We start from the raw sequence: 25,826 nt of genomic DNA on the forward strand, positions 1-25,826 counted from the left end.
CTAAAAGTGTAAGGTCAGAGAAAATCAAAACAAATGATTTTTATACTGGCTCGAATCAAAAGATTCTATGTCCAGTTGTTAATCACTAAAGAGTGATTAACTATTTCACTAAAATGTAGTTTGCAGATTACAATAAGATGAAATAGAAATTTAGAAAAGAAAACACATTCCTTTGACAAAACGAACGGAAGACTTCAAACTCAATCAACTTGAAGAGAACCACTCCGACCTTAGACACACTAAGCGCGAGCTTCTCCTATTCACAAGGCTTGATTTGAGCAACTCTAACACTTGAGAACTTCCCCAGAGCGCTTCTGTATTCTCAAAATGACTTAGATGAACCTTGATGAGGTTTAGCAAAATGTATATATAGCCTAGAGGTCAAAAACTGAAAAGTTAACTCCCAATCCCAACTGTCAGTGATAATCGATTATCACAAGTGATAATCGATTATTTGTGTCTGTTATGGAGTTTTCAAAAATTGATAATCCATCATCTTGAGGAATAATTAATTATTTTCACGATTTGCGCAATACTGAAACAAACAGAGATAATCAATCATCCTGAGCAATAATCAATTATCTACGCGAGCATTTCTTTTCCTCTTAAGCTCGTGATAATCAATTATTACACCAAATAATCAATTATCTGCGCAAGGTTTCTCTAGAAGGAAAAACTTCTAAGTATGCTTTCATTGACAGAGTTGTTCCTATACAACTTTTACTACAAAATGCTTTAAAAGTAACTGTAACAAGAGTCTCCAAGTCTTCATCTTGTAACATCATCAAAACTAAATGTCTTCAAGATGTCAATGTTCCTCGTTGATAACAATCTCCTCCTTTTTTATAATGATAAAAGAATCTCTTGTTTAAAAGCATATATAATTTTATGTACAAATTTCAAACTTACAAACATACAAACATGTAAGTAGTAATTGCACTAATTTATAAGTTTTTCTCTCCCTTTTTTATTATAGGCAAAAAGTAAAAATAAAAAAAATAAATACATTTTAAGAAAATGAAGTTTTATTCATTAATGAAAAAAACAAGGATTACAACACACAAGTAAAGAGTAAAAATAAAAGACAACAATAGACCAAATTGAAATCAACTAGTCTAAAAAGTTAGACTTGGAAGTCGATCTAGAGATTGAAGATTTAGATGAAATTTTATGTTGCCAAGCCTGATATCAAAGTCCTCATATGACAACGTACTAACAACCAATGAACAAAGTATCAAAGTTTAATTAAATATTAAAGAAAATAATTATTAAAAAAATCCATAATAATAAAGTCATAATTAAAAACAAATTATGAAAAACCATAATAATTATTTTTTTTAATAAAATATTACTATATGTAAAAGACTTATGAGACAAAAAAATACGATACTAATATTTTAATATCAAATAAGACAAAAGAATTACTTTTATTATTTCAAAATAAAACAAAAATATAAGTAAATCCAGATGAAAAAGAAAGAAAATAAAAAAAAAAATCTACCAAATTTAATTTTATATTTTTTTATATATTAATATTAAATGACATGTTTCATAAAGAAAAATAAAAGTCTACCAAATTTAATTATCATAAATTATAATTATACATATACAAAATTATAAAATTTGGAGTACCACAACATCTTTGTGGAAGAAGATTCATTCCTAGTCTTTATTTTCCTTTTTCTTTTTCACTCTCTCAAATCTATCCCTAAAATTATGAGAGAAGAAAAAAAAAACTCACATCTAAAGACTTTTGAGAGTGGATTTCTCCTCCAATTTTTTTTTCTTTTTAATCTATGGTATGATGCTTGTGATTAACTTATTAAAAAAAAAATCCCATTGCACTATGGTCTTAGAGAAAATAATGTTTTATTGTTCATTTGCATGATTCCCAAAAGGGTTTAAAATGTGATTAAGTTAATAAAGTTAAAAATGAACAAACACAAGTAAAATATAAGCAATACTTACGCAAACCAAAATAATTTATTTAAGCTCGAAATTAAGATTAGAAAAATAGAGAGAGCAAAAATGCAGTTTTGTCTTCATTGATTGATGACATTAGCACTAATAAACTAAAATGTTTAAGCAGAAGAATTTGCAAACAGAAACTTACAGGGGTGTTTGAAGTAGAAAGTGGACGGAATAAAAAAAAATATCTAAAATTTTTAATTTATTTCAATTTTTTATTTTTTACTTTCTTTTTTTAATGAAAAAATACAAAAATTTATTTTATTTTTATAGTACGTGTGAAATTAATGTAAAAATTATTATGGAATCATTATACAATTAAAAAAAAAAAAACGAAAAAGCAAGGAAGATCTTGAACCTCTCCTGAACGATAAGAGAAATCCAAAATCCTCTCACCACACCCAATCGTTAACCCTTTGTACTTCACGTCCACATCTTTCGTCTCTCTCCTTTCACCAAATAATAAATCAGCAAACCTCTTCTTTCTCATTCGATTTTCCTCACACTCACTCAAATCAAACACTCTCTTTCTTTCTCTCTCTCTCTGCAATGGCCTCAGCCGCTGCCCCCACCACTTTCTCTCTGCTCCACTCCGCCACCTCCACCTCGTCTTCCTCGCGCGTGCAGCTCTCCTCCTCCCTCCGCGTCCGTCCGCTCACGCGCTACCTGGGATTCAGGGCGGCCGACCCGCTGCTGGCGGCCAATGTGGCGGCGCGGGTGGCGGCGGTGAGGATCGGGAGGGGCAGTAGAGGGGTGGTGTCGATGGCTAAGAAGAGCGTGGGCGACCTCACTACTGCGGACTTGAAAGGAAAGAAGGTGTTCGTGAGGGCAGACCTCAACGTCCCGCTCGACGACAACCAGAACATCACTGACGACACCAGAATCCGAGCCGCCATTCCCACCATCAAATACCTCGTTGAAAACGGCGCCAAAGTCATCCTCTCTAGCCACTTGGTTTGTCCTCTCTTTTTCCTACGTTCACTTCCGGCATGGTCTGTGATCTTATTTTACTCATCTGATTTTATTCTCCTGGAAATACATAGTGAGAAGAATTGAATGATTCTCGAAAAATTTGTGCTCGTTTATTTACTTTTGCAGTGTTATTCAGTTAGAATTAGAGAATTCGAGTTCCATCTAGATCGGGGTGACAAGGGTATTGTGCTACTCTTTTCGTGAAGTTCTAGCAATGCAGTATGGAAGCTACTTCTATCTAACCAAAATTTTTAATAACTAAAGAAACTTAAGTAGCATCTCGGACCATGTGGTATATTTGCTCCGATATTTTAAAACGCAGTATGCAATTTCGGTCTCCTTAAGGTTTTTTTGTGTCTCCGTGTCTTTGATTTCAGCTGCATTTGGGATGAGTGCATGAATGAAAGATAAAAATAGGAGACTTTAGACTAGAATAATAATTTTATATTTTGTATTCGTTTCTACATTTTTGGAATTAGAGACTTTCTACGACATTACTTATTGGATGACTCTAACTAGTGGACGAACCCAGTAGTCTTGGCTCATAGTATAAATAGGTTTATGGTAACTTCTGTAATAGTTTAGACTCATATTGAATTGAATCTTATGTTCTGTGAGTGATATAGGTTCTTATTCTTATGTTTGAATTGTTAATTCAAGCGTTTGTGATTGTAACATCTTTATCTTTCAATCTCCTCTCAAATTTTCTATTTTTTTAATAATTGTTTACAAATTGTTGGAAATTATCCATTTTCCGTAATCTTTGGTGAGGCATTCATCAAGTTGTCTCCAATTTCCAACTATATCAGTAATTGTGAGGGAATTTCCACTGCAAGTTATAACCTTGTTGTGCTCATCTTTTGAGGGAATTTAAGTGATTTATTTACTTAAAAGAGCTTTTTGTTTTCGATTTTTTTTTTCTAAAATCAGTTTTTATGTAACTCTGTATGTAGATTAACGGGGGTTTCGTGGATTTTTTAATTCTTGCCAATTATGCTGTATTTGCCTTGTCATATTTAATAATTTTGAAGTTTAGTTATATGCTTTGAGTTTTGGGTCTGTGCTTATGCTTGTGGTTATTTTCTTAAAAAATATTAGGAGAGAAAGGGTGCTTCAATTAGTAGAACATTTGTGTGTACTATTATGGTTGAACTTGTAAGTTGAATTGCTGCAATTTTTCATATAATGTCTAGGGGCGACCGAAGGGTGTCACTCCCAAATACAGCTTGGCTCCTCTTGTACCTCGGATTTCTGAACTCCTTGGTTTCCCGGTATGTTTATGTATTGATTATTGTGGAATATGTATGAAGATATCTTTTGAGTGTTGTAATTTTCCTGGTGGTTATGACAATGTTCTTGACTGATTTTTTTTATTTGAATAATTTGCAGGTTGTCAAGGCTGAGGATAGTATTGGTCCAGAAGTGGAAAAGTTGGTGGCTTCTCTTCCAGAAGGAAGTGTTCTTCTTCTAGAAAATGTGAGGTTTTACAAGGAGGAAGAAAAGAATGATCCTGAGCATGCAAAAAAGCTTGCCTCTCTAGCAGATCTGTTTGTGAATGATGCATTTGGTACTGCTCATAGGGCACATGCATCAACAGAGGGGGTTACTAAATACTTGAAGCCATCTGTTGCTGGTTTTCTTTTGCAAAAGGTGTGTTTATCGCTTCGCTTTTAGCTAACTCTAAAATTCTGCAAAAGTAAAGCTCCTGAAAATCTCAATGCCACAATACCACCATTTTCATTGTGAATGATCTTATAAAATTAATAAGTTTTATCACTTGATGTAAAATGAAACTTTATCTAAAATGTCAATTACTCTACTAGGAAAAGTTTTTAATAACTATTTTCACGTGGATTGTTCATTTTTTAGGAACTTGATTACCTTGTTGGGGCAGTATCAAACCCAAAAAGACCATTTGCTGCCATTGTTGGTGGTTCCAAGGTCTCATCTAAAATTGGAGTGATTGAGTCACTTTTAGAAAAGGTTGATATCCTTCTTCTTGGTGGAGGAATGATCTTCACATTTTACAAGGCACAAGGTTTTTCAGTGGGTTCTTCCCTTGTAGAGGAAGATAAATTGGATCTTGCTACATCACTACTTGCAAAAGCCAAGGAAAAGGGGGTGTCTCTCTTGTTACCAAGTGATGTGGTGATTGCAGACAAATTTGCTCCCGATGCAAATAGCAAGGTTTGTTTTCTGGTTTCTAAGCTTCTTTAGGTAAAGATATCGGTCACAGTAAGTTAAACCACATAAAATATTAATAATATTGCAAACGCTTACTTGTAATATTATTCTTTATTCAATCTGAATCATTTGCAACTAGCACTTAAATTCTTCCTTAACCTTTTAGGTCGTGCCAGCATCTGCTATCCCTGATGGCTGGATGGGATTGGATATTGGTCCAGATTCTATTAAATCATTCAGTGAAGCATTGGATACAACCAAAACCATCATATGGAATGGACCAGCGGGAGTGTTTGAATTTGACAAGTTTGCTGTTGGTACAGAGGTAAGCGAGAACACACTAATAAGGAGCTCTGTTCACATTACATTTTAAAGCAAACATATGTTCTGTAAATATAAACAATGTCCACTCAAATTGATGCGTATACTCTCAGTAATATACAGTAGGAGTTAGTTTTCGTGATGTGACTTGTACATCTCCATATACTATATGCTTTTCATTTATGAAAATAATGTGTCCGATTAGGGGTGATTCAAATGTCGGCTTACGAATAACCTATTCTGTTTGGCTAATAAATGTGTGCACCGTACATAATTTACATTTTGTACCCTTCTTTCAGGCTATTGCCAAGAAGCTAGCTGACCTCAGTCAAAAGGGGGTCACCACGATTATTGGAGGAGGAGATTCTGTTGCAGCTGTAGAGAAAGTTGGAGTTGCCAATGTCATGAGCCACATATCTACTGGTGGTGGTGCCAGTTTGGAGTTATTGGAAGGCAAAGAGCTTCCTGGAGTCCTTGCTCTTGATGAAGCCACACCAGTCCCTGTGTAAGACAATTTTCAGCTTGGAAAATTTTCCCATCCTGAGTTGTCAGTCTTGTGAAAGAGCATGTATTTTAGGACCGATCCGAGTCTGTTACTGTAAATTTAATCATGCTTGAGTTATTCTGAGTCTGTTAGTGTAAATTTAATCATGCTTGAGTTATTGACTTCACTCATAAATTGCGTGTAACTGTAAACACTGGCTGAGAGCCATAAATTCAAATAAATCCTTGAGTTGCTGCCAGAAGCATTTTGCTCTTTGATTTGTGTTATGTCACACTCCTGACTGGCGCCATTTGACCCCGGCTACACAGTGTAACAATTCTTAAACAACTACGATGATTATTGTAAGAACAGAAGATGAAAGGTATGTTGCAAAATTTGCTGCCAGTGTAATCTAATTTAAATTCAAATAAATCTATTGGTTGCTGCCAGAAGCTATTTTGTTGGATACAGTGAAAAAGTATATATAGAATTAATCTCCTTATGTTAAATATATATATATATATATATATATATATATATATATATATATATATATATATATATATATATCTCTTAACTATTAAATGTTTTTTATTTTAGTCTTTTTTTTTTTAAACTTTGTTTTATTTTCATCTTTCTCTTTAATGAAATTTGTTGATTTAATCATTTAACATCGATCACGTTAATTTTTGTAAGACTTAATTAATAGTATACCGCATGCGATGAGATGTGTACAATTTTTTTATGTTTTTCTGAAATTAAAAGCTATCTTTTTTTAATCGAAGCTCATATTAGGATTCTTTAGGAGTTTCTTATTTAACCGAAATTCATATCACCTGATGTGTGGGATTAGAGGTGTGCTTGATATGTAGTTCATAAAATATGACATCGACATTTAACCTTGGAAGAAATCCGAAGAGTAAAAGGTTGGAGTTGGTCTTATTTAGTAAGATACGTAAATAAGTTGATTTTTTGTTTTCGTGGGAATAGAGGGAGGGGTTGGAGATATATGGTTTGACCATATAGATAATTTAGTTTCGAAGTCATTGTTGTAGTGTAATGAAATTTGACAATGGAGGATTTGGATGCACGAGAGAAAGCATTGGTTCCAGAATGTCGTAAACATGTAGATCGTTTTCATAGTTAGCATCAAAACTTTCTAGTAATGGAAAAAGATTGTTGTTGTTGAAGGTAACTATTTTGAAGAACAAAGGAATTATTTTTTAGATGTAGAAATTGGACACTAAGTGAGAAAATGTTTTATTTATAGTGATGAAGTTTTTATTAATGGTTTTAATTTTTTATTGTAGAATAATTTACATAGTAACTACTTTGAATGGTTTGATGAAAGAGACCTGAAATTGAAACAATTTTACGATTGTGATTAGTATTGTAATATTGTGTGGTAGTATTAATGTTTTGAATAGTGATGTTACTAAAACATTTGTATTGTATTTTGTTAGTTAATCCGAAAATATTGTTATCTTATATGAATTGAAAGTGGAATGCTTTATGACAACCTTTACGGGAGATATTCTGTTAGTTAATCCCATTTGTTTCTACTTGAAAAATAGATGAAGGAACAAGAGAAAAATTAAGTTATATACCACATCTATATGAGCATTCATCTAACATGTATAACTGAATTACTAATATTAAACCCTTGATGTAAAATTTTGATATTTACATCTTCATGGATGTATGGAAGTATTGAGCACATACATGTACCACCCTCTCATTCTCAATCCCAAACTCATCATTATCATATGTCATTCTTTTTTCTTCATTGTCATCCACTTTATCTTCAGCTGACCATTCTTCTTCTTCCTCAACCACATACCCCTATTCCTTAACCACATTAGCATCTTCCTCAGCCATGTTCACCTCTTCCTAAGCCACATTTGTCTCTTTCTCAGTTATGTTTACCTTTATCTCAACCACATTAACTTCTTCCTCTATGGTCTCCACGTGTCTTGTCTTTATCTCTTCACCAATATTTTCGTCCACTACACCAACAACAATAAAGTTAATTACTTAAGTCTCACTAGGAACATGTTCGACATATATTTGAACATCTTTGTCATTGGCCTCTACATAATTAGTTAAGTATAATGCTTCTTTGTCATCACTCAGTATTCTCATATTGTTCTGTAGTCTTTATTTGGACCCCTCCCACCATAGTTTAAAATCTCCATCATATTTAAAATCCTTAACAATTTCCATTGTTTCAAAATAGGACCATCGATTGGGATCAATTCCTTTAATTAGGTGTATCTCTCCCTCAACATAGTGTAGTCCGTTGTTTTTTAGGAATCTCTCATTTGGTACAAAGAGACTTTGAAAACCATTTCCAAACCTACATTGTAACATCAACATTTTAACTCAAATAACATCCCTAAACGCAAAAAAAAAAAAAAAAAACAAAAAACAAAAAATTAACTTGCTTAAGTGTTTTTTCCTATGACAGATTTTCGTTGAAAACGTCTTTGACATCAAATCACCCTTATGTTAATTTTGATGGAAGAAAAAAACCTTTAAAAAAACCTAATCCGAGCTTCAATTAAAAAAAGTAACTTTTAATTTTACAAAAACATCCAAAAGTTGTACTCATGTTATCATTCTTTAGTGTCATTGTTGTTTGAGAACTAAATCCATAAATTTCATTGAGAAGAAGGATTAAAATGAAATAAAATTAAAAAAGAAAAACAAAAATAAAAAACATATGATAATAGAAGAAAAAAATATTTAACCGAAAAATAAAAATGTCCGATATCAGTTACCGATTCACAAATACTTTGTAAACATTAAATTGTCTACCGAAATTAAAAATTACACCGAAAAAATAAGCACAACACAGTTACATAACAAATTTGGTTAACCAAAAACCAAACTTATTCATTAAAGCTGAATGCCACATACCCAAACTTATTCCTGGCGGTCAGCTTTTGCCTTTAGAGGATACTTTCGGTTCTAAAATTACAGTACTTATCCTTGTATCCAATTAAAACATTCTTTGTCACAAGTTGTCTTTTTATCCCAAGTTGCTGGAACTCAACCAGCGAAGAGATTTCATGCAGATAAATTTCTAATCAAAAATAACAATTTAGAAGCAAATCCAAAACAACGCTGAGAAAACCAAAGGAACGTAACAAAAGGAAACTCCTTCGGAAATGGACATTGTACAAGAACTACAATAAAGCTCAATTCGGCAACATAAATGCCACAAAACCCTCTTATTTTGAAACCTATCATCTATTAAGCCTCTACATGAGTTACAGCTCTCAATGTAACAATAAAAGCATAAACTTCAAAGGAATTTGCTCAAGCATCATCAAGAGCAAGGACACCAGGGAGTTGCTTCCCCTCAAGAAGCTCTAAGCTGGCACCACCACCAGTGGAGATGTGGCTCATCTTATCTGCAAGTCCAACCTTCTCCACAGCAGCCACAGAGTCACCTCCTCCAATGATGGTTGTTACTCCCTTCCCACTAAGCTCTGCCAGTTTCTTGGCTATAGCCTGTGCACAAAAGGGTGTAGTCATCAAGAAATGGTAACTGATAGCATTTTGACTACTATCATTCACTTCTTATATATGCATTTTGACATGTCACAGTATACAAAAGTTTTTTCACTGATAGCATTTCTTTCTGTTATAGGCATATATTAATATCAATTAAATATAAATATATAGCAATATATACTTACACAGGCGTAAATATAAAAAAGGCAAAACTTACATTTTTAACGATAAACTCTCAAATATAAATATGAAAAAAGCATTACATTATAATATACTATCATTTTCTAACCTATGTAACCAAATGAAACAAGAAAATAGAATAAAATCTCATCTTATATTATTATATTATTATAATTAAGAAATAAACTTTAAGCTTAACTCAACCCATAAAATCCATAAAACCCATAAAACCAATTTATAAGACTAACTCAACCCATAAAACCAATTCATAAGACAAGATGACGAGATTTACATCCATCCATATATGTATGTATCCATTTATATACACTTAAATCATACACTTAAGTCATAGTTCTGATACCATATTAAAAACTAAACCTTAAACTTAAATGAATTCCACAAAACCGAAGATAAAGTTTGTAAATGAATTCCACAAAACCGAAGATAAAGTTTGTATCCTATTATGTACTCTAAACTAGTCTTATCATTAGTCCATGTGTACTTTCTATACACTTTTCTCACACCAAAAAATATACATTTAATCCATGGTTCTGATACCATGTTAAAAGATAAACTTTAAACTTAAATGAACTCCACAATACCATGTTAAAAAATAAATTTTAAATTTAAATGAACTCTACAAAACCAACTTGAAGATAAAATTTGTATCCATTTATATACTATAAACTAATCTTATCTTCCAATACACTTTCCTCGTGCAAAGAAATATACATGATCCCATACCAATCTGATAACAAATAGAACAATACCTAACAAATAACATATAGCTAATAAACCTAACTACAATATTAAATTTATAATAAAATACTATGTACGAAATTAATTTCTCTTATGTAAAGAATATACATAGGATATTTTATTTATAAAAAAAGAAATATAGATTAAACCCCAAATACAAACAAAAAAATAATAAAATAACATAAGGAAATGAAGATAAAAGATAAATATAAGATATACAATAATCTAATATATCTAACAAGTCCAACATTGAATAAGTGAAAAGGTAAGACGTGAATCTTCTCATTATACATTATAAAAGACTCGAGTGCATAGTAAATCCTATGTGTCCCACACACGTCCACAGGAAGAAAAGTGACTTTCCTTTATAAAATAATAAAAACAAAATAAGTAGCAAACTAAGTTTTGCCTATTTGTTTGAAAGATATTACATTGCAAGAATGTTTTGCTATAAATCACTGTCAATTCATTTTGTAGTAGATCACATTTAATTTAATTGTTTCATTAATTTGGATTATGCTTTCAAAATTATAATGGATGATTTACTATATTTTATCATTCATACCTCTGTTCCTGCGGCAAACTTTTCAAACTCAAAAACACCCATTGGTCCATTCCAAATGATAGTTTGGGTGGTATCCAATGCTTCACTAAATGTCTTGATGGAATCAGGACCAATATCCAATCCCATCCATCCATCGGGAATGCTTGAGGCTGGAACAATCTGAGAATATATAAATAAAGTTAAAAGTGTATCTCAACAATTGAAACATTACTATTTATAAGTGCATTGGAATGTCTGAAATGAGTAAAAAATAAAATCTCTAAATCATAGATTTCACAAATGTTCCCCAGTCCGTGCTTGATCATTTGTTTGAAGAGAGCCTTCCCATGATAAGGGAGGGGTGAAAATTAGCAACACTGGACTAAACTAGAAAAAACTTAGTACCTTGCTGTTAGCATCAGCAGCAAACTTGTCTGCTATGACCACATCAGTTGGAAGCAACAAAGAAACCCCTTTAGCCTTGGCCTTTTCAAGAAGTGAAGTTGCAAGGTCTAGTTTATCTTCTTCCACAAGAGATGACCCAACGGAATGACCCTGAGCCTTGTAAAAGGTAAAGATCATTCCTCCACCAAGCAAAAGAATATTAACTTTCTCCAACAAGGATTCAATAACTCCAATCTTGGTAGACACCTTTGACCCACCCACAATAGCAGCAAATGGTTTCTTGGGGTTAGACACGGCTCCAACTAGATAATCAAGTTCCTGAAACAATTAAATAAATAACAGATTAATCAACTGCATAAATTACATTAGTTAGCCAACATACATAATGGAGCTACCATTTAGGTCCTACAAACCTTCTGCATAAGGAATCCTGCAACAGAAGGCTTCAAATATTTGGCCACTCCTTCTGTTGAAGCATGAGCTCTGTGGGCAGTGCCAAATGCATCATTCACATAGATATCAGCAAGAGAAGCCAGCTTCTTTGCAAACTCGGGGTCATTCTTCTCTTCCTCTTTGTAGAATCTAACATTCTCTAGAAGCAAAACACCACCTTCTGGAAGTCCTGCAACCAACTTCTCAACTTCCTCCCCAATAGAGTCATTTGCAATCTTAACCTATAATCAATAGATAGTGGCACAATGAAGTAACAGTAAATCAGAAAATAAAAAGGGGGAACATCTAAATAAAAAACTAGAACAGATAAGAGGCAAACCTCAAGTTCTAGAAGTTGAGAAAGCCTTGGCACAAGAGGCTTCAAACTGTATTTAGGTGTAACACCTTTCGGACGTCCCTGGAAACAGGATAGTCAAGGAAAAATCACGTTTAGAGTCACTACTACTCACATCACTTTTATCTTACATCCATGGTTTTATGTTAACTCGTTAACTAATAAACCCGAAAGAAAAAAATTAATAATAAAATAAAAGAAAGATATCCCAACAGCTACATTAGTTGCAAAACAGTCATTCAAATTGACATGTTTTACAGATCTCGTTAAATGGACTGAATTAATTACAGTAAAACCAATTTCAATAAAGAGGCATGTTACCCGAGCTGGGAGTAAGGGAAATAAAACTCAACAATAAAAATGACTTCTACAATTATAAAACAAGAGATCCTCTCATGTAAGAAAGAAATGGACAAAAAGCAATTATAGATATAACAAGCATCAATGTTCGTAACAATTAAGTTTCCTCTTTCTCCCTTTCAGATTTGAATCCTCAAATATTAAAAGCAAAAAAAAAAAGACAGTGAAAGACATGGTTTTCCCAGTTACCACCATCAATTAAACAAACACACATAGCCAATAGAGAATCAACGTAAAACCACAACAGTAACAAAACATTAAATACAACGATCATACAAATCCAGATTCCAAATCATTCCTAGACTTAAACAAAACACACCCAGACACATTAAAACCACGAAAATAGCTACATATACCATACCAAATGGCTAGCGAGGATCACTTTGGCACCATAACCAATCAAGTACTTGATGGTGGGAACTGCAGCACGGATTCTAGTGTCATCGGTGATCTTTAAGTCATCATCCAAAGGCACGTTCAGATCGACCCTAACGAACACCCTTTTTCCCTTCAAATCAGCCTCCTTCAAAGTTCCCACGCTCCTCTTCGTAGCCATTCTCCTTAAATCTGCACAAGCGCAAATCCGAAACCAGAAAGGGATCAGAACCCTGAAGAGCAAACAGGAAAAAGAATCAAACTTTGAGGGCGAAACTCACGAAAAGTAAGGTTGAAATCTCAGTGTAGTGTGGTTGAGATGAGATTAGGACGAGGCCCGTGTAGGAACGTTCTAGAAAATTTATAGAGGTGGGTAGCACTCGTGCGTACGACACGTGTGAGGGTTTGTGGCTTGATTTGCTCTGTTTGGGAACTTTTTTTCCGGGTGGCACAGTGGGCGCGCTGGAACTATAAAAGCGGAATCTGATGACCAAAGGGAGGAACTTTCAATGCGACAAAACATGGCAGTATTCTCGGCCCAACGTTTTTGCCCCCTTTTTTTGGGTCCATTGTTTGATTTCACGAACATCTTAAAACATAACATTAGTCTTAAGTAATTTTCTGAATGGACATTTTTAATTTATAACAAATTTTAATTACCGATTTAATTTTTTTAATTTTCGAAAATATTAAAAAACTTGGTTCATTATAGCATTTAAATTAAATGTGAAGGTATTAAGGTTTTTTAATTTTGAGAAATTAAACCACCAAATATATTATTAAAATTATATAAGAACCAAATTTTCATATTACAAAACAATACAGTTCAAAAGTGTATTTAATCAAAAAACATATTAATTAAAACTATTATGATATTTACAAATATAACTTTTTAAATCTTATTTATCTTAATTGTATATGTCTTTGCAATGTTATTAAACATTTTACATAAAATAGAAATTAAATACAATTGTAAAATTATTAAGTTAATGTTTAACTTAATTTCGTAAGTTTTACTATTAATTTTACTTATTAATATTAAGATCATTTTCGATATAGAGGTTTTATTTTTGTTGATCATGATATATTAGTTTTGCAAGTTTTACTCTGATTTAAAGGATTGGTAAGACATATTTTCATAATATTTTATCTAGACTTTAAAGTAAGTGCACTTTTATTAAATAAAAGGCATTTCTATTTAATAACTGAAGATTTTAAGTTTAAAACACTCGTATTAGTAAAAGTTTCTTCGAACATATTCAATACATAAGTCATATTCAAAATCATGAACTTAAAAGACATCAATTTTATAAAACACTCGTTTTAAAGCATATTCACATAATATCAAATTTGAGATCATAAGTTAAATAAAACTCGGTTAGAAAATTTGTATTTTTTAAAAAAATTAAAGTATAATTAAAATATTAATAAAGTATGATAGAATACTATTTGGTCATGCTCTTGGATATGTACTTAATTGCAAAGTCTTTTTTTTATTTGTTCTTATTGTGTAACATAATTCTTTTATTGTATGAAAATCAATGGATCATAATTATTTTATTTTTCTTTTTTAATCTTTTGTCTCATCTCAAGTTAAAAATTATATTTAATAAAGATAAGAGTATCTACTTTTTCTAGCGATTTCTTATTTTAGATTGATCAAATATGGTTCAACTTTTTTGGCATAGTAAGTAAAAGTCAAAATCTTCATTGTAAGATTTTGTAATTCCTACCCTTCAATGGTAATTTTCTCACCAAAGAGCTATTCATTTCAATTAAAAAGATAACATAAATAAATGTAATATTGATTGTTATGCATGAAGATTAACTAAATGCTTTATCAAGTTGCTTCTTGTCTAAGTATCAATTATCATGTTTTTTTTTTCAAAAATTGTCTGAGCTTTTTTAAATTTATTAAATTATTGATCAAACTTGATATTTAATCCTTCTACTTATGATTATTTTTTCCGTAGTCTCATATAAATCATATAAAACTTCACTCTCAGTAATAAATTTTTAAGTCATAATAAAATCTTATAAAAAAACAAAAAAAAATGAAAATGAAAATAGTTATTAATTTCTAATAATTTCTTAAAATAAGGTTTAAACCTCTTTTAGGAGGTAAGCTATGAGGAATGTCTCTAGGTAAGACATCCTCATACTCCTTGAGAAGTTACTCCATACCTAAAGACAGAATACCTTGCACGGAAGACAAACAAATATTGTTACCAAATCAAGTGTTATTCTATATATCAAGATGTCATCAAAATACACAACAAACTTACCAATAAAATTCCTTGACACATTGGTAAGCCCAAAAGCATTATAATTCATTCATATAAACCAAATTTAGTTTTGAAAGCAGTCTTCTACTCGTCTCCCTTTCTCATCCTAATTCACTGATAATTACTTTTCAAATCTATCTTTGAAAAATAACAAGCACTATGCATTTCATGTAGCAAGTCATTAAGTTTAGGAATAGGATGTTTATACCCAATTGGTGATCTTATTTATGGCCCAACAATCAATGCACACCCTCCATGATCCATCTTTAGAAACAAGAATGATCGGCATGACATATGGAATCAAGCTCTCTTTAATATATCCTTTCTCCATGAATTTCTCCACTTGCTTTTATGTTTCCCTAGTCTCTTCTAGTTTCCTCATATAGGTTGACCTATTAAGAAGGGATGCACGGAATAAGGTCTATGTTGTGTTCAATACCCCTTTATGGAGGTAAGCTATGAGGAATGTCTATAGAAAAGACATCCTCATACTCTTTGAGAAGTTGCTTCATACCTAAAGACAAATAAACTTACATAGAAGACAAACAAATATTGTTAGGCATAAGTAAATATAAAGGTTATTTCTTACCAATGTTCTGTTTACCTCTTTTTCTCTCGAGAAAAGGCTTTTACCACTCTTTATTTTTTTAATTTCCTTTTTCTTACCTTTTTCTGGAATTTTTTCTCTTTCTTCTTTTCTCTCTTTTGACTTTCATCTTAGTTTGATCCTCATTTGTTATTGCCCACATTAGCATTTGGTTTTATTTTCTTATGTAATTTTGTTTTAATAGCTTTTGGGCCAGACTTGGATATTTTGGACTCATTTTGGGTGAGATTTAGAGAGGCCCAATTTTGGGGCTGATTTGGCAGCCTAGGTTTTACTACTCAGAGGGAGCAAAAACGTAACTCTCTTCATTTTCGTTTTTTGCTTGCTTGGACGATTTTAGCTCCCCTTTTGGGGTTTAAGTTTCATTTTCGTTTCCTCTCTCTTTTTTTATATTGAATTTCATTTTTAATTACAATTTTGATTTTCGCTTTATGTTCTTGTTTCATTTTACTTCTCCAATTGCATTTTCGTTTTCCCTTTCTAGTTTTGTTTACAATTCCAATTTCGTTTTCTGCTGCAATTTTCATTCCCAATTTCATTGTCCAGTTTCGTTTTCTCAATTCGCTTTACAAGTTTCATGGTCATTTTCGTTCCGCATTGCCCCTATTTTGATGTTTCAATTTTGTTTTGCTGTTTGCATTTCATTTTGATGATAATTTGAGATGTATGAGTTTTATATGGATGCAAGAAGAAGAAAACAGAGATGCAAACTATAAAATAAAATAAAATAAAATTGGGAATTTTTAATTTCCTTTTTTTGTGTTGGGAAAGTTAGACTTGTAATCTTTAGACTTGTAACCTAAATAACTAAACTAACAATTAAAAACATCTCTTAGATAATTTCACTCCTACCCTATAAAATGTTCAGTACATCAAAATCACAAATATCACATAAGAAATTTGTTAGTTTTTGTTTGGTGCATAGAAATTAAACTTTTGCCAGAAACAATGTGTTAATAGCTGAGAAGACTTAAAAGAAACTAGAACAAAGGGAGAACTATTCAACCAATAATCATGCATCTAACTCCAAAATTGCTTAATGGTGAAATCCAATAACAAATCTTTGAATACCAGCAAAATCAGCAAGTATTTCTAAATTGTAGAAGCTTCCACTTCTGCTTTTCATGTAATCAACAAGAGCCCGGCACTGCTTCTCGCCATTTGTCTATTAAGAAAAAATTAAGAAACATTTAGAAAAAAAATAAGTGATTGGAATAGCATAAAACAAGCTTAAGTTGAAAAATGAAATACTTTCGCTTTCTGGGCTATTTTGTCCCATGAAATACAGGATCATCCACTTTCGGATTTGGATTCTATAACTAACTGCTAAAATTAAGTACTAGATTACAACTAACGTATCATGTGTCTACTAATGTAACCATCTCTAGATACTACAAGCATGGTAGTTGAATCACGAACTCATAAACATTATATAAACATTACAAAATGTAACATATACTTAAATATATAAATATGCAAAGAAACAATTAATAACAAAACAATCTCAGTCAAATAGAGTGGTTGTATCTTGTAACTATGTGTATTTACCAAAATTTCAGCAATACATCCTTCAAAAAAACAATGAAAACACCAACACACACAGGAACATTGAAAACAGTATGTATTATTATTCTTGATGACAAAGAACACTTCCAAGGGAGACCTCTCCCTTCACATAGGATGCAATGGTCCTGTCACTAAGAAACAACAAAACAAAATCATGTCTGTTCCTAGACACCTCTTCCTCCTTATAAAGCTAACTCCTACCAGAACATATAACAGCTAACCTCCTAACAGTCCTAACTGTCCCCATAACCCCTCCTAACATCTTATGACTTATTTCTTTTAATTCCTTTTCCTCCTTTCATACACTCTCAAAGTCCTATCAGTGGTTGCTGCATAAGATTCCTTTAACTATGGCTATATGCTACTAAACAAATTCTGCATTATAGCCATCCAAAAAATAAGTGTGGTTGCTACTGCTATTTGCATAATTACTACATACAATGTATACTAAACAACCTTAAAAACACATTCTATTCTAATCATTCATATTTTATCCTCTTCCTCTCCAAGATCTACATCACTCAAGTCATCTTCATCTTTTAGTGAAAATTCTTCCCCTTCATCAATGTCTTCAACTTCTTTCTCACCTCCTACTATGGATTTTCCACTTTTATTGGTCTTGGCATTGGACCTATATCAGCAGAAGAAAAACAAATAAAAATTAGTTCTATTTTGTTAAACAGTCAAATTTTAACTCATGTACATCCATCCATGAGGAATCAATAGGCAAACAAGGATTTTCTTTTTTCAGTTATCCATTCATCATCAGATTCAATATTGGACAAACATTCAGGATCATAAGTTTCCCCCTTCTCTTCTCTACTCTTTTGTCTCAACTCAAATTGAAGATTGTACTTTACATCTTTGATGTTCCTGCTTCTTCTCTTAGTATGAACTTGGTCAAATGTGCTCAAATTCCTTTCACACCCCCTTGCACTACATGTGACGCTCAAAATAGGAAATCCTTAAAAATTACTCATTGTAAATAGGAAATCTCCTATAATCCCTCCTTTATTGCATATCTCTTGGAATCTCTCACATTAATATAAATATATGCTATGCCACCTATTTAAGAAAGGGGGGCTACAAAATACAAACAAGCTTTTCCAAACAAAGAAATGGTCTCATATAGCATGCTCTCTTTTCCCTTGATATTTTGACATAGTATAAGAGCTTGGTCTCTTAACCGTGGTCTTCTCTTGGGTTTTAATCTTGTATTCTTGTGAGTGTCTTCGGGTTGGAGTAAACACCTATTTTGGGTGATCGGTATCTACCACAGTCATCTTCTTCGTGAGTTTCATCTTGATCTGAAAAGTTTCCAGAGTTTACTACACATTGCAAGTAATGTAATGCAATAATCTGAAAAGCAGTAAATCAGAAACCCTAATTGGAGGTTTTCTTTTTTTCTTCATCATGCCTTATGATAAATCTTAATCCTATCTTGTTCGGTTTAATGACAAAAATTATTCTGCTTGACAAAAACTATTCTGCTTGGGAATTTCAATTTAAACTATTTGTCAAAGGCAAAAATTTATGGGGTCATGTTGATGGAAAGATTCCAGCACCTACAAGTCCAGCAGATTTGGCTAAATGGGAAACCAATGACGCCCAAATCATGACAAGGATACTTAGCTCTATTGAGCCTCATTTGATTCTTAATTTGCGGCCTTATAACACTCCTAAGGACATGTGGGATTATATGAAAAAGATTTATCATAATGAAAACGCAACTCGGAGGTTTCAATTGGAGTATGAGATGGCTAATTTCACAAAAGGAAGTCTATCAATTGAGGAAAACTTTTCTAGTTTTCAGAATCTTTGGGCTGAATATTTCAATATTATTATTCTGGTATTTTTGGTGCAGCCTTCTCTACTGTCCAAACAGTGCAGAAGACCAGCAAAAGAGATAATTTTTTGATGATGTTGCAATCTGACTTTGAAGCCACTCGTTCTAATTTGATGAACTGCAACCTAGTGCCAACTTTGGATGCTTGCTCAAGTGAACTTCTTTGCGAGGAACAATGCGTAGCAACTCACACAGCCATGGAACATAACACCAGGTCTACTACTCCTATTAATGTGGCCTATGCAACACAAGGGAAGAATAAAACCAGAGATATGTGATCTGTCCAATGCTATAGTTGCAAAGGATTTGGTCATATTTCAAAGGTTTGCACACAAAAGTTTTGTAACTACTGCAAGTGGCGAGGGTATATTATCACATCTTGTCCAATTCGTCCTGAAAAGAAGCAAGGAATTGCTTATCATGCCTAATTGGTGCTTCAAGTTCTGCTACATTGCCTACTCCCGCTTTTGTTCCTACGCCTCATGCAAATACACTTACTCCATAAATGGTACAAACAGATGATTGTGTTTATTTCTTCTGACTTTGGTCTTTTAGGTAATACTCACATTTCTTTTCAAGCTTGGTACCTTGATTATGGAGTGTCTAATCATATGAAAAATTCTTGTGTCTCCATCCAATGTGAAAACTTATGATGACAATCAACAAATTCACACAGTTGATAGCACCTCCTTACCTATTAGTGTTATTGGTGATATTTCCCCTTCTTTACCTAATGTTTTTGTGTCTCCTAATCTTTCTACAAATCTTATTTCTATTGGCCAATTAGTTGATCCCAATTATAATGTTCAATTTTCTCGTTCTAGTTGTTTTGTGTAGGATGTTCAATGCTGAAGAGGCACTTTTTTTTTTCTTTTTTTCTTTTTAATAATTGTGGCACATAAGAAAAGAGAAAAAAAAAACGAGGTGATGGGAGAAACCAAAACACCACTAGGAACCGAGCACTGTAAGTATGACAGATTCGAGGAACAAAGATTGGGACTTATGATGACATTAAAATGCCAAAGACAGGTCCAAAGGTTCTGCTAACTACTCCTAAATGGTGATACTTAACACTATATCACAAAAAGTACAGGCTAAACAAACTAGACTCGAGCCCAAAAAGAAAGTGACCAACAACGATCAACGATTGAAGAAAGAAGTGACGCAATGGCATCAAGAGCGGTCTGCTAAACTTCCCTGTTGAGAACAAAAAATACCTTTCCAGAGTCATCTACCAGCTTATCCCTCGCAAGAGCAAAGGTTCAGTTTCTTGTGAACAATTTTATGTCCGAACAAGAAGAGAAGGACTTAGGATCCAAACCCTAGGTCTAAGTTACAGCCACTTAAACCATTGGTGGTGCAGAAGCCCTTCAAAAGAGGCACGAACAGCTGGAAATCTTCATGTTTCCCCTGATCAGCTTTCTCAGCAGGCACATGGCTTCCATCTCGCTCAAGGTGGTTATAATGCCCTTAGCCAAGGAACCATATTTCAACGACAACAAACCATGATAGATAATTTTTTCCATTTAGCTTCTCAAAGGAAAAAGTACAGCCAAACACCATCTCTGAAGAAGACAAATCGCACCAACGAGGAACAAGAAAACCCTAAGGGTTTAGATTGACGAAACTGTGACGGCGGACGACGGCAGATGGCAGAGGCGGTGGACAGCGGCGGTGGATGGTAGCAGTGGCAGCCGACGGTGGACGGCCAGCGATGGTGGTAGCTGGCGGCGGAGAGCTGCAGTGAACAGCAGAAAAACAAAGAACAAGAATTCTACAGATGATTGGAGAATGCCTATGATTGGGCATTAGAGGAGGGAAGGCACCAGTTTCAGGTACTGAAATGGCATGGCCAGGCGAGGCACTATAAGCCTGATCTTGAGGCTGAGAAAAAACAGAATTCTAAAAGCTGAATTCTAAAAGACGAACTTAGCTAGGGCAATTGGAGCTGCACCGGCGGCCACCAGCAACAAAGACAAAGTAGGAATGCTCTGATACCTAGTTGAATATAGTGAAAACTATATATGAGATTAATCTCCCTTGTGTTGAATATACACATAGGATCCAACTAAAGATAAAAGATAAATATAAAATAAAGATAATATATCTAACAAAGATTATTTCCAAAGTTTCCAACTTTGAATAGATGTGCCAAACGGACAATTTATTCTGAATCAAAATGCCCCCTCCTCAATGGAGTTACAGGTCACTCAATTGCAATCCAATTAACCTAGGGGTAATGATTATATTATTTACGAGTATCTTAGAAAACAGACATACAATAAGAAACAAACATTTGGTACAAATTTGTAGAAAGCAGAAGATCCATACCTCAAAAGCAAAAAATCCACCAGGTTTCAACATTAAAGCAGCCCCATCACAAAGATGGAGAAGTGCATTCATTCCTTCAATACCTCCATCTAACGCTAATCTCGGTTCATGTCTACCAACTTCAGCTTGTAGACCAGATATGTCTTCACTTGGTATATAAGGTGGGTTACTCACTAGACCAGTTAGCTTTCCTTCCATATCTTTCAATGGTTCAAACCAGGATCCTTCCCTTAAGTCAATTTTGTCCTGCAAAGGACAACAAAGTAGTTCAAATGTGAATCATAATAACCATAACTGGAAGTGATAAGACGTATTAAGAAAATATACTTTATAGGGGACAAGGTGATAAACAACAGACGTATCGATAAAAGTCAATAATTTTAAATTCCTCTACTTTATTTTAGTTTGTCAATATACTTCTCCTGGTATCTATTTAAACAAAAGGCTGGGTTTTCATCCCCAGCAACCTTTGATGTGTCTTAACCCAAAACGAGTTTTGTTGCGGTTTATACACATTCTGATGAACAAGGCCAAGTCTCATTGACTTGAATGGACGTTTGGAGCTTCTAAACATGAAATCAAGTCTCTGCCTTGACTTGAAAACAAAACACACACACATAGACCATCATGCAAGACACATGGAATGAAAGGAAATTGAAAAATCAACAAAAACATATTGGCAAAAATTCACATGGAAGGTGGAAATATGTCCTCCAAATTTTCAGCGATTTCATATAAAACCAACGGGGCTGTTAAAACCATGGTTGAAAAAGGCCAAGAGGAATTGAAAGCATGGAGATTGAAAAGTTAGACTCTCTAACCTGTAAGCAATACCTCTGCACATTATAAGTTGCAACGGCAACCGCCACAGGGCTTAAATCTGTGGCAATAACTCTTCCTCCTTCTTTCCCCAAAACCCGACAAATACTAATAGCAAGGGCACCACTTCCAGTCCCCAAATCAGCCCAAACCCCACTTCTCAAATCTTCATTCTCTGACACCACATCTGACACAATATCAACAAGAAGTTGTGTCTCCGGTCTTGGAATCAAAACTCCTTCCTGGACACTCAATATCAAGTCCCTCCAATGCTCACACCCAACCACATACTGAAAGGGTCTCCTCTCTTGGACCCTTTGCTTCCACAAACTGTAAAGCTCCTCTATATCAACCCTCATTGAAACCTCTTCATCATCCTCCGTAGCTAGTGAGCGGTCTTCAACGGCATCCTCCATGAACCACTTGAGCTCCCTGCAGAGCATGCTTGAGTCTGGCCCATTATCTGACTGCACAAAAGTCGACCCAATTGAAAAGGAAAGACCTTTGGCCCAATCGTGCCATTTCTTGAGGTCACACAACTTGGTTGAGTAAATGGGTGGTCTCAAATAGAGGGGAACTTGAGGTTTCACACAAGTCGGGGAAGATGACGGTGCTGAAGAGCAAAAGGGTCTACCCAGAGAGCCAAAAGAAAAACAATTGAGTTTGGGGAAGCTATGAGGACGATATACAATGCCTAATGTTAGCTTCATTTCAAGAGAACGAAAATGAAGAAACTTTTTTGTTATTCTACGGCATCATCGGTCATCAACTTCAGCATTTGCATAACCTAACAAAGGTAAAAACTGAGTAAGGGTTAACGAAAAATCCAATATATTTTTCTTGTTATGATTCAAGTTTAGACCGCAACCTATTCCCATCCCACCAACAGAACAGACACGGTTTAGCTCACTTACAGAAAGCCGAAGAAAATATTCTGAACTGAGGCATGTAACAGGTAAACAGCGACCCGCAAAGAGATGTGGCACCTGAACAGGGATAATCTTAGTTTAAAAGTGTTAAATTAAAAAAACAAATACTCATGTAAGTTTTCTTATTATATTTCACATACTTTTTAATTTAAATAAAATTTAAAAATGTTTGAAATTATAAAATAAATATGTAAAACATTTTAAAAAAACATAAATAACTGAATTATAGGAAAACAATAATCATTAAAGTAAAACATGAGAATTTAAAATACATAACGTAGTCCAAGAAAGGACATCTTAATATAAAATTTTGTTAGAAAAAATATTTTATGATTTTAAATATAAGATAAAAAAATATAATGTAAAGTTATTTAATTATTTTATATTCTTACTTTTAGGTCTTAATTCCTATAAAATCTTAAACTAAAGTGCTAATTAATTAGCGTGAGGTGATAGTATAATTAATCAGCAAATTTTTAACATTGTATGGTCACATGGAGTATATTCTTTAATAAAGTTTAGTATAAAAATATTCAAAATTAGAGATAAAGAAGAAATCCAATTCTACATTTAATTTAAAGGACTAAAAAATTTTAGTATGTATTAATGTAAACACAAATGTAACAACGTTATTTGTTACATCAACAAATTCTTAATATTGTTAAATGATGAAGACTATTCATTTTTTAAATTTGGAGAACAATCACTACCAAAGTTTTTTTTATAGAGAAATGAAATCCAATTTTGATTCATATTTTAGGAATTAAAAACACATTTAATATTTATTTTAATGGCTAAACACAATTTTTCATAATAATTTAAGATAAAGAACATATTTAACTCTCTTTTTTATCACTAATATTTTTTATTTTTTTTTGTTATATACTTTCTTACCGACCACAAAATAGATTTAGAAAATTATAAAATTTAGCTCTTATTATTTTCTTAATTGGAATTAAAATGTTACATTAATAGTTTATATTGTTAGTTGTTGTAATTCAATTCTGTTTTTTCTGTTAAGTCTGTTACTCTTGTACTCTATCTGCATATATATATTTCATGCAGATGTCTCCGAAATAATATTTTTTGTTTCTGTGTTTTATCTCTCTTTGCATACTCTCTGTCAATGTATCGTGTGTTCCATCAGTGGTATCTAGAGCCAGGTTACTTTACCCTGGGCGTGTGTGTTTTTTTTTTTCGTTCTTGTTCTCTGGGTTCCTGCTGTGGCTGGGGGTGTCTTCGTCGTTCAAGATTGTTGTTCTTGGCTCGTGGTAATGGCTGCTGACCTTTCATCGTCACAACTTCCAATTTTGACAGATAAAAATTGGAATCGCTGGAGCACCCAGATGAGAGTGGTGTTCTGTGTGCAAGGTATAAGTGGAGTCATTGAGAAGACAGAGGCTGATTCTTCCGGCAAAGAAGGACAAGAAAAAGAGTTCAAGCAGAAAGATGATAAAGCGTTGATGCTCATTCATCAGTGTGTTGAAGATGTACATTTTGAAAAGATTCAGAATGCTTCCACAACTAAAGAAGCATGGGGCATCTTGATGCGATGTTATTCAGGAGGAGAACAGGTTAAGAAAGTGCGGCTCCAAGCACTCAGAAGACAGTACGAGCATCTGGAATTGGAGGAAGGTGAACGAATAGGTGAGTTCTTCAGTCAAGTTATAACGATCAAGAACCAAATGAAAGCCTGTGGTGAAGAGATTACAGACACGATGGTTATCGAGAAGATTATGAGGTCGCTGTCGGAAATGTTTGACCACATAGTCGTTGCCATTGAGCAGTCAAGAGATGTTTCCAAGCTCAAGATTGAGGAACTTCAAAGTTCGTTAGAAGCCTACGAAATGAGGAAGGAAGAAAGAAAGAACTAACGCTGATAATGAGGAACCAGATGAGAAATCTGATACCAGTACGTCTGACTCCAAAGACAAGAAAGGTTACAAGAAAGGTTTGAAAAAGAAAAGAGATAAAAGGAATATAGAGTGCTTCAATTGTCATAAATATGGTCATTTTGCTGAAGAAGACTCGGACACAGAGACCACATTAACTCTGATGGTAAAGACAGCAACAGAATGTACAAGACCATTGAACAAAACCTGGTATCTCGACTCTGGATGTTCAAATCACATGACATGCAACAAAGAGTGGCTTGTCAACTTTAATCAAACCAAGAAGAGCAAAGTAAAATTCGCCGATGACAACACATTAAAGGTTGAAGGGGCAGGAAATGTGGTGATTAACAGAAAGAGTGGTTTGTTGAACGGATTTTTGTCGCTTAAAATCTCAACAAACCTAAATTCCCCACTAATGTAGTATAGGGGTAACCTAGGGTCTAATCCAAGGACTTGGTTCTTGTTAAGTTTTAGAAATGTAGAATTATACCTAATTATGTATTTACTAAGACTAGGTGGGGAAAGAAAATATGAAACTAAAATCTAAAAAGAGAAATTAAACGAATAAAAATCTAAGTAAAACTAATGGAAAAGTAGAAAGAAAATAATGCATGATATATATCCTATATTACGGTAACTAATGCAATCTGGATTAACAAGACTAAGCTAATGCAATTAAAAGAATCTTAA

General features: G+C 33.4%; 3 protein-coding genes across 9 annotated transcripts; 1 reads left to right on the top strand and 2 right to left on the bottom strand.

The window, feature by feature from the left end:
• Window positions 1-2,407: 2,407 nt before the first annotated feature.
• On the top strand, window positions 2,408-6,205 carry LOC106762222 (phosphoglycerate kinase, cytosolic). Its single transcript, XM_014645999.2, has 6 exons — window positions 2,408-2,922; window positions 4,134-4,211; window positions 4,330-4,590; window positions 4,810-5,127; window positions 5,291-5,449; window positions 5,745-6,205. The coding sequence occupies exons 1-6, from the start codon at window positions 2,518-2,520 to the stop codon at window positions 5,952-5,954; spliced, it is 1,431 nt and encodes a 476-aa protein (XP_014501485.1). The 5' UTR covers window positions 2,408-2,517; the 3' UTR covers window positions 5,955-6,205.
• A 2,851-nt stretch (window positions 6,206-9,056) lies between these two features.
• LOC106762334 (phosphoglycerate kinase 3, cytosolic) lies at window positions 9,057-13,309 on the bottom strand. Its single transcript, XM_014646197.2, has 7 exons — window positions 13,140-13,309; window positions 12,845-13,050; window positions 12,109-12,186; window positions 11,750-12,010; window positions 11,337-11,654; window positions 10,953-11,111; window positions 9,057-9,445 (listed from the first exon to the last, which is right to left on the bottom strand). Exons 2-7 carry the CDS (start codon window positions 13,037-13,039, stop codon window positions 9,251-9,253), a joined length of 1,206 nt encoding a protein of 401 aa, XP_014501683.1. The 5' UTR covers window positions 13,040-13,050; window positions 13,140-13,309; the 3' UTR covers window positions 9,057-9,250.
• A 3,290-nt stretch (window positions 13,310-16,599) lies between these two features.
• Window positions 16,600-23,325, bottom strand: LOC106759688 (release factor glutamine methyltransferase). 7 transcript variants are annotated; one of them, XM_014642985.2, is made up of 4 exons: window positions 23,227-23,325; window positions 22,315-23,099; window positions 21,494-21,739; window positions 16,600-16,915 (listed from the first exon to the last, which is right to left on the bottom strand). In XM_014642985.2, the coding sequence occupies exons 2-4, from the start codon at window positions 23,020-23,022 to the stop codon at window positions 16,787-16,789; spliced, it is 1,083 nt and encodes a 360-aa protein (XP_014498471.1). In that variant the 5' UTR covers window positions 23,023-23,099; window positions 23,227-23,325; the 3' UTR covers window positions 16,600-16,786. The 7 variants fall into 7 exon arrangements, 6 of the variants coding, with proteins under 6 accessions (XP_014498471.1, XP_014498473.1, XP_014498472.1 ...); XM_014642987.2 differs by having other exon boundaries at window positions 22,315-23,115; window positions 23,227-23,309; XM_014642986.2 differs by having other exon boundaries at window positions 23,181-23,290.
• Window positions 23,326-25,826: the final 2,501 nt, after the last annotated feature.

Source organism: Vigna radiata, chromosome 5, assembly GCF_000741045.1.
Source record: "Vigna radiata var. radiata cultivar VC1973A chromosome 5, Vradiata_ver6, whole genome shotgun sequence".
Classification (NCBI taxonomy): Eukaryota; Viridiplantae; Streptophyta; class Magnoliopsida; order Fabales; family Fabaceae; genus Vigna; species Vigna radiata.